This window comes from Astatotilapia calliptera, chromosome 15 (genome assembly GCF_964374335.1).
Source record: "Astatotilapia calliptera chromosome 15, fAstCal68.1, whole genome shotgun sequence".
Classification (NCBI taxonomy): domain Eukaryota; kingdom Metazoa; phylum Chordata; class Actinopteri; order Cichliformes; family Cichlidae; genus Astatotilapia; species Astatotilapia calliptera.
This window is the reverse complement of record NC_137436.1, coordinates 14758783-14779086: the sequence shown is the minus strand read 5'-3', so window position 1 is coordinate 14779086 and position 20304 is coordinate 14758783. Positions and strand designations below refer to the sequence as shown.

Genomic DNA, 20304 nt, shown 5'->3' with positions numbered 1-20304 from the left:
AAACACAAAAACACGTTTCTGTGTTTGTCATATTTGATTAAATGGACATTATGGTGTCTCATAAAACTGTGTGTGTGTGTGTGTGTGTTTGTGTGTGTGTGTAATTTCAGAATGGCTTCATCAAAGCATCATCGCAGTACCGGTGAGCCGTACACCAGGCTGCCACCCCTAACAGTCAAAGTGATTTGTCTTAAAGAAACCCCAAAAGTCACTGGCTGGCATTTCTCCGATGGAAGTGCAAGGCCCAAAGCTGTCCACAATAATATAAGTGCGGCAGTATGTGATGGGACAAATGTTTTAAGATTTGTGATATTCGAAAACTTGGCCTCCCAAATTAAAGAGGGTAAAACCTATACCATTAGGAATTTCAAAATTGGCAAATTTGGAACCACACAATCAATGTTTTCAAGTAAGGACACGGCAGTGTACATCATTGCGCCCATCCAGGTCAGTCAGCAGCTGGAGGACGAGGCAAGGCTGCTTCTGGGGCCACCCACCACCTTGATCCCACTGACCAACGTCAGCCAATCACAGATAATGCCATATTTTTCTTTCCGTGTTCAATAAATGTTGTAGTCTGATATCAGACTTGATCTCAATCTTTAATCGCACATTGCTTCTACTCTAATTTCTAAGGGAAGGGCAATCTGATTTTTTTTTTCCATAAATCTTCCCATAATTTAAATCAGCATTAATAGAAAGCCTTGCAAGCAAAAGTGAAAACGGTTAAGCACCTTCATTTGCAGCAGGTTCAGTGGCCGGACTTTACGATGCTGAAAACAAGCGGGTATTGGTTGCTTTAAATGCTCCTGCTGTGGAGTCTAATCATTGCTGTTTGGCAAACAGTTGGACTCCAAATGGGCCTGTGGGTGACTATATTCATGATTGGTCTGCATACCATACTTAACATGATGCTGTGCTGCCCTGTTATGTGGCAAACAAAAATGTGTTGTAAACTTTGCTGTAGATTCATCGTAATAAACACTCTTTTTGCAGTTTTGTGTAATCGGCGGAATCCTAATTGGCATTTAATCTAACAATAAATTGGTCAGATAAGCCATGTTTTAAGAAACTGTGCAAAAACTATTTATGTACTTTTGGAATGATTTTAATTAAGTAATTTATTTTTTGTCCAGTCATGCATCCCATCTTATGAATGGTCTTTTTCCAGATTTTAGATGGTATCCATGGTCTGCACCATCATGACCTCACAAAATGTCTTTTTTGGCCATAACTCAAGAATTCATCAGTATGATTTTATTTATACCAATTAACTGACAGCATAGTGTTAAACAAGGAGTCCTCCTAGCTGCTTGTTTTTATCTATGATGTTCCTAAAGACTGATAAGTAAATATCATGGCGTATGATGGATGTGGATATTTGCTGTTTGCTGGTTTGCTTTGGTTTTGGTCACACAAACCAAGCTAAGGTCCGGCTCCTCTTGGCTGCAGGAGAGAGTTCAGTAACGCGGTCGCACTGCTCAGTGCCCTCACAGTTCGAAGACGAGCCGTCACCGGTTTCCAGCCTGCGTTTGGCCCGTTGTTCTGTGGGGGGCGTGCTGCTTGCAGAGCTCTGGGGAGACTGGCTCAGCACCCAATGGGCCGGAGAGCCAGCCTGTTCGGAAGTTCTGCTGCTTGGGGACAACCACTGTTTGATAGTGGGCGGAGTTCTGTGCCGAACAGCTGCAGTTTTAGAGTCCTGTGAGCGGTTGGGTGTAGTGGTGCTGGAAGAAAGGGGCAGGGCGGCTCCACTGGGAGCACAGGCTGCAGGCTGAGGTGAGGCTATGCCACCAAGGCTCACTCTCCTCTGGGGCTTGGCAGGGGTTGTCTCAGCTGGAATGGAAGGCCCTTAACAGCAGAATAAAGTAGTGTGAGTCCAGATGTGATCATGTTTTGTATTTAACTGCAGGACAGCAGTGATTTATGATGAAGCACAAATTCACATGCACATACTGTAAGTGAAACCTCTACGCTTTTATGACTATACGGTAGTTATTCACAAGAATACATTGTAGGTGAAGCACTTACTTGGGAGAATCTTAGGACGTGCATGGCCTACTAGGTTAGCCTCTCCTAATGAGGACTGCACTTCATCATTTTCTCGGTGAAGTCGCCAGATGCGCACGGTGTGGTCATCGGAACAGGAAGCAATCTGCCAACAGAGCAGAGGGCTTTATAAGAAGCTCATTAAATCGAATAAAGTCAGAGCGCCCCGCATCTTCCAGCAAAGTGCAGCTGGTTCAGGTGCTTCTCGGCTCATTAAAACTCCTCCAATTCACAGCAGTGTTCATACTTGTATAACCACTCACGTCTTACCTTAGTGAAATCTGTCGGACACCATGCAACAGACGTCACTTCCTCACTATGACCTTGAAGCGTCATGGGAGGAAGTTCAGGATTGGAGATCTGAAATGTAACAAAAAAATGTTCAAAAACCTTAAATTCGCAGTTCCTCAACACCAGAAAACCCCCAGAGTGAAAATAAAGCAATTTTTATTACGTCAGGTAAAATATAACCGAGAACGCACCTTCCAAATGTACGTGTGGTTGTCACTCGAGCCGCTGGCCAAAAACTGGTCATCTGGGCTAACGCTGGACTTTACATAAAACGAGGAGTTCTGGTGACCGCTGAAAACTGCCACTGTGGATGAAACATAATTCTTAAAAATGACAAAATATTCACAAAGATCAGAGAACAAACAAGTCTAAGGACAATCAAATAAAAGGATAAAATGTACAGTACTGTGTATATAACAATAAAAAGAGAAATGCTGAACTTTCCTCTAGTTTCTGTACATTTAGTAACACTTTCCTCTTTCGTTTCCATTAAAAAACTGTCATGATGCATTTTGAAATGGTTTCCTGTATTGCAACCTGTCAAACAGCACCTAACCCACTGCTATTCAGAACTTCAGATCAGACTTTAACACGTAACAGTAGAAAACAAAGCATCTATGGCTTTTTATTTGCATCAAGAGGCTTCTGCTGCTGGATGCTTTGCTCCCATAACAAAGCGCATTAGCGCCATCTAGTGATGAATGGGTGACTGGAAAAAAAGACCTATTCTACTCTAGTGCACATACACGCACTGTTGAGCCAGAGCGAGGAGCTTCTTTACCTGGTGTCGTTTTTATTCCGCAGACACTGAACATATAGATGCTGTCGTCTGTGCAGTTACACATCACGTTGGCTCTCGCGGAGTCCAGAGCGAGTCCGGAATATCCTGCAGCACGTCAAAAAGACAGCTGGGTTATTTGTGTGTTATTTGCACATTTCAGGTAAAGGTGATGCTTGGCATGTTAGGGAACTAACCCAGCCGCGTCCGCGTGCAAGAACCTGGATACGGAAATGTCTGCAGGGGTACAGGATCATGACGGTGTGCAGTGTAGTTCTTCCTCAAATCCCACATCTTGATTACTCTGATAAAGGGAATTGAAGGAGACAGAAAATGATCGAGAATGTCTGGTAACGGCTCTTATAAATGTGAAAAAGGTGAGAAGAAGCCTTTCTTTTCTTACCCGTCAACAGCTCCCGAAGAGATGAGGGTGTGCTGATCCCTGAACAAAACCACTGTAACGCTCTGCTGGGAGTCCTGCAAATAAGATGGAGTAGCTAAAGATTAGATTTCCATTTGCAGCATCGCTCTTTTCATTCCATTAAACGGCTGATTGTCGAGAAAACTCACCACGCTCGGAGCCATGCCGCGCATGCCGCCCCGTCTCTTCTTCGTTTTAGAGGGAGGGTTGGTCTCTGCTTTGTTGTGAGCTCCGCTGATCTGGTTCACCTGTCTGTAGAAACCATCTGAGGGAAAGACATAAGTTTGATTATTGTTGTGGCATTTTTCATAAATTCAACTAAAGAAACAGGAAAAAATAAGTGTTTTTGCAACAGGCTGCTAGTAACAAAGTGGCTAAAGATATGATTTAAAATTTATTGCTAAATTGTCTATTACTGTTCCGATCAATACCTTTTTTGCTGCACCTCATGTCCCAGATCATAATATTTCCATCTCTGGCTCCAGTAGAAAACACAGCTGCGTGACAAAAGAAAATGTATTAATCACATGATACAACAATATATCATCAATGCACAGCCAACACAATGTTAGCTCAGTAAAAGGTATACCTTTCTCCTCTGGTGCGAATGCAACAGACTTAAGACTGCAGAGGTGGCCCTTGAAGCTGCCTAACAACTCTCCAGACTTCACATCCCAGAGCCTGGCCATCTGGTCACCCGCAGCAGTTACCTGAAGAGATCACAGATGACCAAAGAATAATAAGAAAAGGCTTCAGAGTTTTTAATGGGTTCCAACAAAATAAAGAACAACAAAAAAACCCCAAAATTAGTAATCCCAGGTAAGGCAGATGCAATTACATGAGTCATGCATTTGAGGGTGACGCAAAAAAATCTGACTTTCTGCAATTCTCTGACTAAACAGAATGAATTTGCACTTACTAACTGAGGCTCCCCTGGCATCCAGGCAATATCAAAGACAGCATTCTCATGAGCCAGCCATGCTGCAAGGTTAACACACTTTTAGCCACCAACATTTCAAAATACGTGGCATGACAATTATGAACACAAGTCACAAGAATACCTTTAAGAAGTGGATATTCACGGCTCTCTGTGTTGTAGAGCCTAACAATGCCTTCTTCATTAGCTGCTGCGAGGATGTTCTGCAGGTCCCTGGCTGAAAACAAACAGGAGAAAAGAGACACTGCAGTTAGACAGATTAATGACAACAGGGCCTTGCTCTCTCTGCACTTACAACGATAAGCACAAATGAATTACCAGAGGAGAAAGCTAATCCAAACGGTGGCACAGAGTCGCCAAGGTTCCCATAGGAGATATGTTCATCATGTCGGACGCATCGGTAGCCTTCAAGCAGGGAACTCAGAGGGTACCTGGACCGGGGATCTGCAGGGAGAGCTGAAGAGAATGATGCATGGTCAGAGGAAGGACATCAATGAGACACAGCAGTAAAACTAACAGAAAAAGCATTGCAGATTTAAGAGGACAATCATCAGACCACTTTGAGCTGATATGAAGGCAACTGTAACTCAAATAATCACTTGTTACAATTAAGATATGCAGAAGAGCATCTCTGAGATGCAACACATTGAACCTTGGAGTCATTGCAGCAGAAGACCACACCAGCTGCCGCTCCTGTAGGCCAAGAACAGGATCCTGGGGCTGCTATTCACACGGGATCATTTGTACTTGTGAACCGATCACGTCACGAAAGTCCAAACTAACGGTCCAGAGATTTGACTCATTGTCATTTTTAAAGCCTTCTTAGTAACAAACAAATCACCCCTGGCCTGCTATACTATACCAAAATAAGTAATAGACACCATTAAAAATAAAATAAATGAATAAACAAATAGAAGATTTGCTGGGTTTCATTATAAATGAATCAATGGGCAATTCCTATTTTATTTAACAGGAAAAAAATAGTATGTATTCTTTGAATTACCAGAAGATTTTGAGTTTTTCTTCTTTTGGGACCATTTACTATAATCACCTGTACCACTGATTTCCTTTCCGATCCGATACCAAGTAAAATTCAGGGTGGTATCGGCGATGCTGATCCGATACTCTGTACAAAACTTAAGGTTTCATTGCATTACATAATACAATATATAATTGTATTATGTAATTGTAATAGTAACATAACCATATTGCTTCATAATGATTAGAGGACATCAGACAACTTGTTTGTTTTGCTTAATAATGCAGAATAATCATATAGAAATAAAAAATAAAAAAAACTGACATTGTGCGCTATTTGAGCATGTTGCCTGCCTGCAGCACTAAAGGACTCTGCGAGAGACGTCTGTCTCGCCCTAGCAGCACCTTTCCCTGTCCTCCTCTTCAGTTCGCCTCAACATAAGCTTATCATATTCTGTGATGTGATTTACTCAGAGGTGTTTGACGAGGTCAGTGGTGTTGCCACAACAACGTGTCCACACAGGACTCTGTTTGCGCGCAGCCATTGTTGTGAGTGTGCACGCCAGGGGCTGCGACACATTTATAAAGCCGTATTCCGCATATGGCTATGAAAGGCGTAAGAGGAAGTAGTTCCTTCCAAATTAGACGATCCGAATTGTATAGTTTCTTTCCACTGCGTTCATTTTAATGGAAAAACTACAAATTTACCCCAGAGTTCTAAAATATCGATATTATAATATGAGAATCGATTCTAGAACATAAATTGCTGGTATCGGAAGAATCGATATTTCAGTATCGATCCGCACACCACTAATTGTTGGTGTGCCACCAGTTAAGAGTCTGAACAGCCCGACAAAGACATTCACGAAGAAAGTAGAATTAAACGTTAAAGTCCACACTGAAGGCAAAAGAAAAGCAAGTGCAAATGATACTCTAGGAGCCCTCTTGGCAGCATGACTCCTCGAAACATAAAGCAGAGATGTTAGACTGCATTATCTTCCATGTTAGACTAGCTAAAGCCCAGCCATGGCCGCGCAAATAACCCATCCCTGTCTCACCATTCTGCCTCCGTCTGCCCACTCCTCTGTCCACCACTGAGCGGAAAAGCATCCCTGCACTGCAGCACAACTCGATCCAAAGGCTTTTGTATAAAAACGTAACGTTTTCCTCGATGTCAAGCTTCTGCCGGTCCGCTTTCTGTGCCGAAGCTGGGGTACTATTTCCCACGAAGAGATCGTCCGAGCAGAAGGACTGAATTCCCCGCTAAACTTGCGTTACGCGCAACCATTGGTGGAAACGGCGACTTCCTGAGCAGGAGCGCTTCTGCTTCCGCTTTCTTTGTAAACTTTCCCACCATAACTGGAGAAGGAGACGCCCCTTCAGCATAAATAAATATTTTTAAAACGATTAAACTAATAACTAGTCCCTCTTTGCATAGCACGTTTATCCTGTTAGACAGTTGTTAGTTTAGTAAATACACTTTGGTGTATACAACCACTGCCAAACTGCATGTAGATGGTGCATTTAGTGGTGCAAGTATAATTGGAAGTTGTGTGACAACACACAATTTCAGGTTGTGCGCAGTGTTGAACTAGAAATTGAATATCTGTGACTGCAACAAAAGTTATGAAAATCACACGTAAAAATGTTCTTTTCAACAGAAGCACTAAAGTAACAACTGGCGTTTTATTATGAAAGTCAATCTCCAGACCGGATGTTCTGTCTCTGTATCCTCAGTGTTTTCCTGAATGCCGCCTGAACAGTGAAATGCTAACATCTCATGAGTGTATCTTCTTTTAATGAGTAAAAACTGCACAGTAATGTCGCTCTCCACCGCACGCTCATTCCTGTCAGTGGCTTGTTATGGCGAACAGGAGCTCGACGCTAACTCCGCTCTCATGGAGCTGGACAAAGGTGTGTTAGCTCGCTGGCTAAAGACTTAGCAAATGGTTCATTGATTGTGTTCTTATCCGGTGTGTCGTTTTTCGTCATGTGTTAAGTAGTGATGGGCAGATGAAGCTTCATGAAGCACTGAAGCTTTTCATCCAATTGGTTCATCCCAGCGCAAAGCTTCTTGAAGCTTCATTTGCTCTAGTAGGACACCTACTGGACGTAAAAATATATGTTGGCATGAATTTGAAGAGTGTGGCCTTTTGCACACAGCTTGTAAATGTCAACAACAAAAGGAGTGTGTAAAACATGTATATTGTAGTGATGGCAGTATACTGTGTATATTTATACTGGCAGTATGGAAAATGATTATTTGGAAATGCTTAAAATGGAAATGATCATTTACTGTGAGGTGAGGTGTGGTTGGGGTATGGACAGTGGTTGTGCTTTTATAACGTTGAGGTATGGACAGCTCAGTCCTGCCTGTTCACATTTTACTCTGTAAAAACTAAATTTTCACTGCTTTTATGACCTTTAGTGGGGAGAACATAGCTAGGATTTAATGATTTAACAAATCTTTTGAATCCTTTGTCCTCCACAATGCTAAATGGCTGGGAGTCCTCAATCACCATGCTAACCAGGTCTTCATCTATTTGAGATTGTTCTCCTGAGGAAAGACAATAAAGACAAAGCACAAATATAAATATCACACACGTAACTTATAACAGCTGTATAATATTGTTATATCATTTAGTAACATTACGGCATGCTATATTATCATGACATTTGATGGCTCACCTGGTCTTGCTCCACAATCGGTGTTCCCCTTATTCTCATGCAAAGCTCTGTAGTGCCTAAGCATGGATGAGGTGTTGTTGTTATATCCCAGCTCCCTGGCGCATAGCAAACACTTCACCTTGTACAAAAGTAACAACAGCTTAACATAAATTGTATTGCACCATCAGTATTATGAAAATACATCTTCTGTAGAAATTTACATACCTTGTTGGGAGGAATAAGATCAAAATGTTCCCACACAGGGGAGGACATCCTCCTCTTCTTAGCTGGCTCCATTCTCTCCTGACTTTCTCTCCTCACTCTCATAAACCTCCAAACAGTCTCCAAACTCTCTCTAACCGCAACTCTCCATCAAACACCCACATTTTTGAATGAAGTCTGAGGGGTTTATATCTGTCATAGCTCGCGGCAAAGTTCGAACCACTTCATGAACCAGTCACGTGGTACAGCTGGGCACCGAGGCTTCGGACGTCATCATTTTCAGCTCCTCCCATAAATGAAGCAAGCCTCGATACACGCATCGCGGAAACGCCCCCTCCATTACTTGACACAAGCTTCGAAGCCTCGATACAGAACGTCACATCACTAGTGTTAAGTGTTAGGGACTATATGGAAACTTCCTGCTTTGTTGTGACTGGAGAAATTCCTTTATTTTCAGGGTTGAGGTCGGGGAAGCTCGGTGAGCAGTGTGAGGCTGTGGTTTTGTTCCCCAAACTCTTCCAGAAGTACCCCTTTCCCATCCTCATCAACTCTGCATTTTTTTAAAACTAGCAGACATCTTCAGGCTCGGGTATGATTGCTTTAGATGATCATTTATTTATGTATTTATTTGTTAAAGGCTACTTTACTGACAGTTGTTTCCCACTTCCTTTATAGCTGAATCTAATATAGGCATCCGAATGCATTTCAGAGTGTAGAGAAAAGAGTGAATTTATTTCACTTTAAGAAAGAATAAGAAACAAACTATTCTTACTTAAGTGGATTTTTCAAACTTTAATTTTATTCAAAAGTGCCTAAATAAATAAAGGTGTGCATCTTAGGCACTTTTTAATAGAATGTTGTTGAAGTTGGTGAGATCTATTTAGAAGATGCGAGAAGTTAAAGATGAGCTTTACTGTGCCACAAACATCTTTATTAATAGAAGCTTATTTCTCTTTTCCAGTAACAACTTTCTACGTCTCTGTGTACTCAAAGTGACTCAACAGAGTGAGAAACATTTGGAGAAGATTCTCAATGTGGATGAGTTTGTGAAACGGGTGTTTTCAGTCATCCACAGTAATGACCCTGTGGCCAGAGCCATCACTCTGAGGTAATAATGTGAAATCATGAATAGACACGAGTGGCGCATCTGACCCTAGCACACTCTTCTGTCAACCCTCTGCATGTCCTCCTTCACTACATCTACAAACCTCCTTTGTGGCCTTCTTGCCTGGCTTTGGCATCCTTTGCAGTGTATCCAGTGTCCTTCCTCTGCACATGTCCAAAACATCTCAGCCTTGCCTCTCTAACTTTTACTCCAATATGCTCAACCTGAGGTGTCCCTCCTTTCTTATCCTGTGCATTCTCTGTGAGAATTGTAACATCTTCATCAAATTACCCCAATACACTTGGGTTTTAAGGGGTATTTATTATTTTCTTCTTTTTTTTGGGTTGTATGGAAGCCCCAAACGCAATTTCATTGTTCTTGACAATGACAATAAATACTAAATACTAATACTACTAGTCTCCATCCACTCCACCCTGCCTGCACTTTCTTCTTCACCTTTGTTGTGCACAGTCTTTTTCAGTCATCTCAGATTTTTCAAAAGAAAATTCCTGCTGTCTTATGTGTTCAGGATGCTTGGTAGTTTGGCCTCCATCATCCCAGAGAGGAAGAATGCCCACCACAGTATTCGCCAAAGCCTGGACTCTCACGACAATGTGGAAGTCGAGGCAGCCATCTTTGCTGCCGCAAGCTTCTCTGCACAGTCAAAGTAAGGAAACGATGACTAAAAGTGAACTCTGATGTATGGGATGATGTTTTAGATGATCTAATTGTGGTGTGGCTTTTTAATTAATTAATTCTTTTTCATTTTCAGAGACTTTGCAGCTGGTATTTGCAACAAAGTTAGTGAGATGATTCAAGGTAAGATGTTTATTCTGTATTTAAAATGTCTCAGATCACGTGAAGATAAACGAGAGCTGTCGTGGTTCAAAGCTTCATTATTACTGATGTCTTTTGTTTTTAGTTTTCTCACTAAAAAAAAAAACTGAGTGCAGCTATTCTTTTTTTTTTTTTCATGCTGAAATCACAGAGAAAAAGAAACACAAAAGACTGCAAATACACATTTTGCTGAACCCAAATATAACCCAGCAGATAACATCTGCATCTTTTACATAACGTTTGCATTGATCTTTTCTTCCGCCTCAGGTTTAGACACTCCTGTGGAACTGAAACTGAAGTTGATCCCCATGCTGCAGCACATGCATCATGACGCCAGCCTGGCATCCAGCAGCAGAGAGCTTTTACAGCATCTGGTGAACTCTTATCCTTCCACCCCCATGGTCATCGTCTCCCTGCATACTTTCACCCAGCTGGCCGCCTCTTCCCTCATAGATATCCCCAAGCAGGTAGACCCAATTTGCTCGCACACAGCAATGCCTCCTTTCTTTCGGTTTGTTGTGGTGAACCTCTGATTTGGTTCCTAATCTGTTTGCAGCTGCAGCTCCTCCTTCAGTACCTAAAAGATGATCCGAGAAAAGCTGTGAAGAGACTTGCAGTTAACGATTTAAAGCTCCTGGCTAAAAAGGCTCCTCACCTGTGGATAAGAGAAAACACTCAGGTAGAGCCCCAGATGGCAACAGTTGCACTGTAGGGTTGTTGTGATGTTTAAAATCTGTCTGCAATCTAACAGCTTTTACCTTTGCAGGTGCTGTGCGAGTGTGCTTTGACTATCCCCTACAACAGTTTGAAGCTGGGGATGTTGGCCGTTCTCGCCACCCTCTCTGGAACTATTGCGATCAAACAGTATTTTAGTAATGTGGGAGGTAATGTTTACGCTTAAATCGCTGCATTTAGGAAACAAAGAATGCCACTCTGAACTGATCTGCATTCTCTAAAACTTTCTTCTCAGGTGGCTCTTTGGTTCCACCCCGGCTCACTGACCTGGTTAAGTTGGCACAGGAATGCTGTTACCACAGCAACCTGGCAGTAGCAGCTCACGGGGTCATAGTGCTCACCAACATTGCCATTTCCTGTCCAGAGAAAGGTTAGTTAGACTGGGCAATAACCTATTTGGGGGATGCTTTTAATTCTTAATCAGTGTGGTAATATTTGTTGTTGTGTGCATCTCCCCCTCCTCAGATATAGTACAGCTGGAGCAGGACACAGTTTTGGGAGTGGAGTCCCTTCTGATGCTGTGCAGTCAGGACAACAGCCCCAGTGCACAAGCCACACTGAAAGTAAGACATTAGACCCCTGAGGAGGCAGAGTTTACATTATAAAACATCTGAAAAAGTACCACAATGTATTTTAATTTAAATTTGGAAAACTGGTTTGGTTTGGCTGGACTTTTAAGAGTTACAGGTTCATTGTTACTCCTGCCCTGCTCACTGGACCAATTGAAGTTTCTCATGCGTACATGGTTCAGGGATTTGTCTGACAGAAATGTGTAACGGCAGCTGGTTGACGGTGGTTCCTGGAGGTTTCTGGTTCTCACTGGATGAAATTAGTTGCGAAGGATCTGCCACAACAAAAATCTCCCAGTGATTGCCTGGGTTGAGCGCACGTTGCCTGTAGTTCTTCATGTTTGCCTGAAAAATACTCGTTAACTATTAGAATAAAGAAATGTTTTTCTTTAATACCAGCTGCACAAACTTTGCAAATGAGGTGAGAATTATTTTGGGAGCGTTTCTCCATGCCTCTCCTTACATTCAACTCATCAGCCAACCCTTACCTACATTTTGCTGTAGTAACACCCATCTCTGCATTTTCTTGTTTTCAACTTTAGACAGCTCTCACCTCATTGGTTAAGCTGCTGAAAAGTCGACCCCATCTCAGCCAGTCTGCAGTGGAATTCCTGCTCGGCCAGCTCCACTTGTCCTGCGACTCCTCTCGTGTTCTCATGTGTCACGCTCTGGCGGCCATCGCCACCCACCTGCCTGTGCTGGGGGACGGTATGCTGGGGGATCTGGTTGATCTCTACCGGGTGGCCAGTCACTCGTCCACCGATAAGCAGCAGGAGCTTCTGGTGAGAGATGTGCAAGGGTTCACGCATCAGCTGATGTGAGACTAAATGATACATGATGCAGTTTTATTTAGCCTTCATGTTTTAATAGAAGGTAGAGGAACCTCACAGGAGCATCCTGTTAATATTTACCTCCTTGTTTTACTGCCTTTACATATCGCCGATCTCTAGAGTTTCACACTCATCGCCCCCTACTGTCACTGCTGCAGGTTTCCTTGGCAACAGTGATTTTTGTTGCAAGCCAGTCGTCTCTGTCAGCCGAAGTGAAGACTGTCATCAAACAGCAGCTGGAGAACGTTGCTAACGGCTGGACGGTGTATCGCATTGCACGGCAAGCCTCGCGCATGGTGAGATCTTTGGATCAAAACGGTGTTGCAAACAGCCACGAAGTGCCTCGGGTCTCCGGCAAGATGATTATTTTCTTATCGTTCACCTGCAGGGATGCCACGAGTTCTCCAGCGAGCTGTACCAGTGTGTGCGGACTCGTGTGGCCTCGGAGCACTTCTACTTCTGGCTGAGCAGCCTGAAGGAGTTCTCCCAGGCTGAGCAGTGCCTGAGTCACGTGGAAGACGGGGACTACAGCGGAGCCATGAGCGCCATCGCAGAGGCCTTGCGCTCCTACCAAAAGGGCATCGCCTCCCTCACAGTCAGTTAACTGCCAGGCATCTGCTTGTCAAAAAGCATTAATACTGTTTATCTATCACCAGTGACAGGATGCTGAGAGCTGCTGATAGCCAGTGTGGAGAGGGGTGCCATTAGAGCTGATTTCAAAGCAACTCTAACTGCTAATGACGTGACTCACCTAGAATCTCGTTAGATCAACTCAAGCCGCGCCACTATTTAACTGCTGTGTCCTTATTTATCTGATTAATCCCTCCCTGCAGGCTGCCAGCACTCCTCTGAGCCCGCTCACATTCCAGTGCGAGTTCATTAAGCTCCGGATCGACACCCTGCAAGCTTTGTCGCAGCTCATTTGTACCTGCAACAGTCTGAAAACCAGCCCTCCTCCCGCCATCGCAACCACCATCGCCCTCACTTCAGGAAATGAGCTGCAACGCTGTGGCCGCATCTCAATGCAGGTGACATGCTGAACTTTGGCCTGAGAGGAGTGGACTCCCTTTTATTTATTTACTTATTTTGAATTTGTGGTTACAGCATGTCAAAGGTCACTATTTAGGCTTTCTGTTAATGCACCAGCAAACTGGAGCAGATTGTTCATCATGCTGAAGAGGTATTTGCTTTTAATTAGGAGGTAAATTTGATTTAAGGTCAGTGTTCAATATAGTTTTCCCTTTTGGGCCTCCGGGTCAGTAGCTCAGTTTTACTTGGATCTTTTCACTGGACGACAAAAAGCCAGTATAATTATTTTATTTGCCTAGCTTTATCTAGAGGAATAAAAGCATAGTTGTGAAGCTGCGATGCGTTTCTCTTCTCTCCAGATGAAGGTGTGCATGGATGAGTTCAGAAGTCTTGCTGCTCGCTATGCTGACTTACACCAGTCGTCGTTTGATGCAGATTATGCAACCCTTCGCAATGTGGAGTTGTATCCTTAAACGCACATCATCATACTTTTATACTTTCCTTCTTCTCTCTCTCTTTTTTTTTTCCTTTTAAATATCATCTCATAACTTATGTCCTTAAGTTTTCTTTAACTGTTTGCCCAGACAACAGCAGAGCTGCTTGCTCGTCTCCCACGTGATTGAAGCTTTGATACTGGACCCACAGGCTGCCAGGTGAGGGCTGCTCTGAGTGTCAACAAATAATTTGATTTGAATGGATCTAGTTTAGATTGTGTTGAGTTTTTCTGTACCGGAGTTACTATAGTTTTGTGTTTTCTTTACTTTTAGTTTCCAGATTTCTTGTTTGAGTTTAGTTTTGTTTCAGCCGTAAAAGGCATTATTGTCACCCTGCTGGCCAGCCGGGCAATGTGGATATCCAAGTTTGTGAATGCGATAACTCCAGAACGAGGCAACATAGGAGTCTCAAATTGATACCATAGGCATATCTAGAAAAATCTCGGACAAGTTTGAATCTCAGCGATCAGGTTTTCTGAAAATCTTGTAAATACAGTCATTCGAGAAGGAAGTTGCCTCAGATTTTCAAAACGATACCACAGGTGTATCTTCTAGAATAGTCCAGATCTTCTGTTGTTTGAATATGTTTAGTTTCAGTCCAGTTTTTGACTTTCAGTGGTAGTTTTAGTGTTTTTAGCTATTGTTGCATGGAGGACGTGTGTCAAAGACTAGGTTTATGAAAATCTGCACATATATTACAATGAAAACACCACCACATTAAAGCAGTAGACTCACAGACTGGTAGACCTTCAGAGTATCAGATAACATGTCCATCAGTGCCTCATCAGGCAATTTGTCATCGAATTTTTTTTACTAAACTAACAAATGTGAAACTAAGGATTTTTCCTCTATATTTTGGTTTTATTTTATTAGCTTTCAGCATCACATGTAGAGGTAGCCCTTTATAAGCTGCACACAGATGTATGACAGTGTAATAAAAGTAAATGCACCTTATTTTATTTGACAAAAGCTCCTCCACTGGACCGTGTACTCGACTGATCTGTAGAGAAAGCGCTTTGCAGCAACAGGTCCCTTCTGTGAATTCCCTCGACATGTCTTCCATCTGTTTCTGTAATGTAGTTTTCAGGAGTACGGCACTGTGGGGTCTGTCCAGACGGAGAGCGAATATGAGCGACGGATGATGTCGGTCTTTAACCACGTGCTGGAGGAAGCGGAGAGCCTCACCAAGAAACACCCTCCTGTCTCACATCTGGTAAGATTAACACTCGGTACTTCATCATCGATGGTCTGGTACTAATGCCACAGACAAAGGAGTTAAAAATCCCAAATTGTGTGGATGAAATTGTTTCTTTAGTCAGTCCGTGACTGTTATTTGTTAATGTTTTTTAACAAAATCTAAAGAAACGTCTTGTTTGCAGTTTTGTAATATTTCACACAGTTTGTGCAGAAACTCGTGCATGGCTTCATTCCAGGTACTTCCTCCCACAGACAAACACATGCTTGATAGGTTAACTGGTGATTCTAAATTGGCCGTAGGTGTGAATGGTTGTCCATCTCTCAGTGTTAGCCCTGTGAAAGACTGGAGAGTGTCACAGGGCGGTCTCCATAACTCCGAGTTGGATCAGTGGGAGGTGATGGATGGATGAATATGTAGAAACACTGAAAACATTACAATAATTAGAAATATAACCCCAAATATTAGAAGGGTTCTCAGGGGCTGACAACAAATGGTCTGCATATACTGTAGCTCTGACAAAGAGTCTGTGTTACCTTATTTAACCCTAGGACTTTAGTGTTCTTTTTGAACATCTCATAAACAAACACAGACAAACAACCAAAATCTATAATGTTAAAAGCAAAAAAAAGCTAATTTTGCGGGGCTGCAAACTACCTCACATAACTTTCCGTGAACCTGTCGCACCGACAGATAAAGTCCGGTTAAAAAAATAAAATAAAAAATTGGAGAACTTTCATATTACAGTAGAGCGAGGGTCATAAAGGACCCCACTCAGTTGCTTTAAGGTTGGGGGAAAAAAATGGAAATGACAAAAATGAAGTGGGAGCAAATGATGAAAATGTGTTGCTTGTTTTTTCAGCACACCAGCTGTCTCTGTGATGCTGTCATAGCTTTGCTGAAGGTGCCGCTGTCTTTCCAGAGATATTTCTTCCAAAAGCTGCAGTCCACCAGCATCAAGGTAACTGTTTTTCGTTGGTTTAAAGAGAAAAGCACAATAATGATATGCATATTCTAAGGCACAGTCACCACAGGCTGTCTTCCCCCAAGCTAGCTGCTTATTGGACTTGGATAATAAGATTGATATCGCTTAGGAGTAGATATGTAGCTAATACAGGGAGACGGCAGGCTCAGCTCAGGACAAAGACTGGAGACGAGGTAAAATCTGCCTGCCAGCACTTCTAAAGCGCACTAATTCATATATTATGTAAAATCACCTCTCTGTGTTTTTATGGGGATTATGTGCTGGACTGTTTCTTGGCTGGGCTTCTTGGAAAGCAGTGCGTCGAGCCAAGAAATAGTCCAGGAAATAGCCCGCTGTAAGAGGAACGCATGAGACGTTTCCACAGTGTCACTTTAGTATTTTAACGTGTACATCTGTTTTGGCCGATAAGGTGGGTGTTCATCAGAGGAAGGAAGACATTCTTCCTTTGGTACTCTGAAGGTTTATGTGTGTTGTGTTTTTTCCAGCTCGCCCTTTCACCATCCCCGCGAACACCGAGCGAGCCAATCCCAGTGCAGAACACTCAGCAGCTGACCTTGAAGGTGGAGGGTGTGGTGCAGCACGGCTCAACTCCGGGACTCTTCAGAAAGATCCAGTCAGTCTGTCTTAATGTTACCTCAGTTCTTCAGAGCAAGACGGGACCTGACTACAAGGTGTGTGGCCTCAGTCAAAGTTTTTTTATGTACTTAGTTTGTATTGACACTTAAACAACTTAGACGTCACAAATCTTATTTTCATTGCCACTTTTACAATTGTTGCGACAGAGTACAATGCTAAACACAGATTTGTAAACTCTCTCTTTGTTGTCTAAATATCATAAAAATAGGTCTCCATGTCCTCATAAAGAGCATGTTATTGGTTCTAAAAGACGAATTTCCCAGTCACTATCCAGCCACATATATGTTGCAGGATATAGTTTCCACTATTGTCAATAGTAATAATTACAGATGACTGCAAATGAGTCCCAGTTTAACACAGTCAAGTGGATTTTTGATTTTGTATTTTTAAGTTACACCAGAAACTGAGATTCATCAGAGCAGGCAACTTTTCCCAGGCTTCTAGAGATTGATTTTGATGAGCCCGTGTGATTTGTACAGTGGGGCAAAAAAGTATTTAGTCAGCCACCGATTGTGCAAGTTCCCCACCTAAAATGATGACAGAGGTCAGTAATTTGCACCAGAGGTACACTTCAACTGTGAGAGACAGAATGTGAAAAAAAAAATCCATGAATCCACATGGTAGGATTTGTAAAGAATTTATTCGTAAATCAGGGTGGAAAATAAGTATTTGGTCAATAACAAAAATACAACTCAATACTTTGTAACATAACCTTTGTTGGCAATAACAGAGGTCAAACGTTTACTATAGGTCTTTACCAGGTTTGCACACACAGTAGCTGGTATTTTGGCCCATTCCTCCATGCAGATCTTCTCGAGAGCAGTGATGTTTTGGGGCTGTCGCCGAGCAACACGGACTTTCAACTCCCGCCACAGATTTTCTATGGGGTTGAGGTCTGGAGACTGGCTAGGCCACTCCAGGACTTTCAAATGCTTCTTACGGAGCCACTCCTTTGTTGCCCGGGCGGTGTGTTTTGGATCATTGTCATGTTGGAAGACCCAGCCTCGTTTCATCTTCAAAGTTCTCACTGATGGAAGGAGGTTTTGGCTCAAAATCTCACGATACATGGCCCCATTCATTCTGTCCTTAACACGGATCAGTCGTCCTGTCCCCTTGGCAGAAAAACAGCCCCATAGCATGATGTTTCCACCCCCATGCTTCACAGTAGGTATGGTGTTCTTGGGATGCAACTCAGTATTCTTCTTCCTCCAAACACGACGAGTTGAGTTTATACCAAAAAGTTCTACTTTGGTTTCATCTGACCACATGACATTCTCCCAATCCTCTGCTGTATCATCCATGTGCTCTCTGGCAAACTTCAGACGGGCCTGGACATGCACTGGCTTCAGCAGCGGAACACGTCTGGCACTGCGGGATTTGATTCCCTGCCGTTGTAGTGTGTTACTGATGGTGACCTTTGTTACTTTGGTCCCAGCTCTCTGCAGGTCATTCACCAGGTCCCCCCGTGTGGTTCTGGGATCTTTGCTCACCGTTCTCATGATCATTTTGACCCCACGGGATGAGATCTTGCGTGGAGCCCCAGATCGAGGGAGATTATCAGTGGTCTTGTATGTCTTCCATTTTCTGATGATTGCTCCCACAGTTGATTTTTTCACACCAAGCTGCTTGCCTATTGTAGATTCACTCTTCCCAGTCTGGTGCAGGTCTACAATACTTTTCCTGGTGTCCTTCGAAAGCTCTTTGGTCTTGGCCATGGCGGAGTTTGGAGTCTGACTGTTTGAGGCTGTGGACAGGTGTCTTTTATACAGATGATGAGTTCAAACAGGTGCCATTCATACAGGTAACGAGTGGGGGACAGAAAAGCTTCTTACAGAAGACGTTACAGGTCTGTGAGAGCCAGAGATTTTCCATGTTTGAGGTGACCAAATACTTATTTTCCACCCTGATTTACGAATAAATTCTTTACAAATCCTACCATGTGAATTCATGGATTTTTTTTTCACATTCTGTCTCTCACAGTTGAAGTGTACCTCTGGTGCAAATTACTGACCTCTGTCATCATTTTAAGTGGGGGAACTTGCACAATCGGTGGCTGACTAAATACTTTTTTGCCCCACTGTAGCTACAGCTTCCTGTTTCTTGTTCTGCAGCTGCAGCCCATTTGCTTCACTGTTGTGCAGTCAGAGATGCTCTTCTGCATGCAAGTCCGACCCCTGACACCTTGCTGCGTATATCCCTGCTCTCTCCTCGCCTCTTTCCTGTCTACTCTGCACTACCCGACTTTCAAATAAAGGCGAAAAGCCCAAAAATACACCTTAACTTTTGATGCTCTGATGCTCAGTTCGAACTCAGAGGTTGTCTTGATGACGTCTGCATGCCTAAATGCATCGAGATGATGCTATCTGGTTGGCTGATTGGATGTTTTCATTACTGAGCAGCAGAACGTGTATCTAACAAAGCAGCTTAATAGACATTAGCGTTGCTGTGAGTAATGAGCTTGTGATTTCTCTGAGGTGCTGTCTAGTTCACTATGTTTAAGAAAGGTCAGAGATCTTCTCAGCTGATCTCTAAAACTGGACAACTCACTACAACATAGTTTAGATGGATTAAATGACACAGATTAGACCAGTTTGACCAGTATAAACGTTTTAAACAGTTTTTTTCCCATTTCAGATTCCACTAGATACTAAAACAAATGAGATCAAGCAGCGTGTGGAGCCCCACAACGACTACTTCAGCACCCAGTTCCTGCTGAATTTCTCCATCCTGGGCACCCACACCGTCACCGTGGAGGCCTCGGTGGTGGATGAGAGCGGCATAGAGTGGAAGACGGGGCCCAAGACGACGGTGTCAGTAAAGTCTCTGGAGGACCCGTACTCCCAGCAACTCCGTCACCAGCTGCAGCAGGGCGGAGCTCAGCCCGCGCCACAGAGGAGCACATACACTCGCTTCTAGTAGCGCTTACAGTTTGACCTTCTGCACTTGACCTTGTAGAAATTAAATATGTACATATTTTTTAATGATTAAAATACCAAATTGATTTAAATAATAACTTAGTGTGTTTTTTGTTTTGTTTTTTTTTGAACACTTTATTTTTTTTAACTCATCTATTTTATCTATGCTCATCTATGCTCATCTTTATATCTTTTACTGTCTGGATAACATCAAAATGCCTGATTTAATGCAGCTTTTTAATTTTTCACATATTTTCAAATAGGATTTCTTGCGTGCAGTAGCCTCTCTGGGATAGTTTAATGCTAAACGTCCTTGGATTTAGCGTCCTACATACATGCAGTTGCACAGACAGCCAACAGGGGGCAGCCCATAGTAATTAACGGAGCATCTTCATTTGAAGACCATTACAATCTGTGCTGTCAGCCTCATATTTATCTAAATGACTGGTCTATAACATCATATTTAACACTTTCTTGATAGTTTAGCGTTTTAAATTTTTACCCCTCAGTTGACTTTCCTGTTATGTTCATCAGCATTTAAGCACCTAAAAGTGAGCTATAATTATTTTAAACTTTTATAATGTTATTAATTTTGCGCTCACAGCGTTCCTAAAATACCATAACGCTGTTTCTA

The 20304-nt window shown here is 42.8% G+C and overlaps 1 protein-coding gene and 1 pseudogene across 3 annotated transcripts; one reads left to right on the top strand and one right to left on the bottom strand.

The window, feature by feature from the left end:
* Positions 1 to 1092: 1092 nt before the first annotated feature.
* On the bottom strand, positions 1093 to 12279 carry LOC113006530 (denticleless protein homolog). Of its 2 annotated transcripts, none has more exons than XM_080289806.1 (14): positions 12140 to 12279; positions 4792 to 4929; positions 4598 to 4690; positions 4456 to 4517; positions 4126 to 4246; positions 3968 to 4033; positions 3686 to 3801; positions 3519 to 3592; positions 3313 to 3419; positions 3119 to 3223; positions 2529 to 2641; positions 2317 to 2406; positions 2029 to 2152; positions 1093 to 1848 (listed from the first exon to the last, which is right to left on the bottom strand). In XM_080289806.1, the coding sequence occupies exons 4-14, from the start codon at positions 4474 to 4476 to the stop codon at positions 1412 to 1414; spliced, it is 1374 nt and encodes a 457-aa protein (XP_080145932.1). In that variant the 5' UTR covers positions 4477 to 4517; positions 4598 to 4690; positions 4792 to 4929; positions 12140 to 12279; the 3' UTR covers positions 1093 to 1411. The 2 variants fall into 2 exon arrangements, with proteins under 2 accessions (XP_080145932.1, XP_025998343.1); XM_026142558.2 differs by lacking the exon at positions 12140 to 12279 and adding an exon at positions 6510 to 6749.
* Positions 7257 to 19768, top strand: LOC113006529 (integrator complex subunit 7-like; annotated as a pseudogene). The gene is made up of 20 exons (XR_013901824.1): positions 7257 to 7365; positions 8798 to 8929; positions 9302 to 9448; positions 9975 to 10112; positions 10218 to 10264; positions 10550 to 10749; positions 10839 to 10961; positions 11049 to 11166; positions 11253 to 11387; positions 11483 to 11580; positions 12129 to 12368; positions 12575 to 12712; positions 12805 to 13011; positions 13250 to 13444; positions 13805 to 13908; positions 14030 to 14098; positions 15020 to 15152; positions 15997 to 16095; positions 16605 to 16790; positions 19390 to 19768. The product of XR_013901824.1 is annotated as an integrator complex subunit 7-like (transcript).
* Positions 19769 to 20304: the final 536 nt, after the last annotated feature.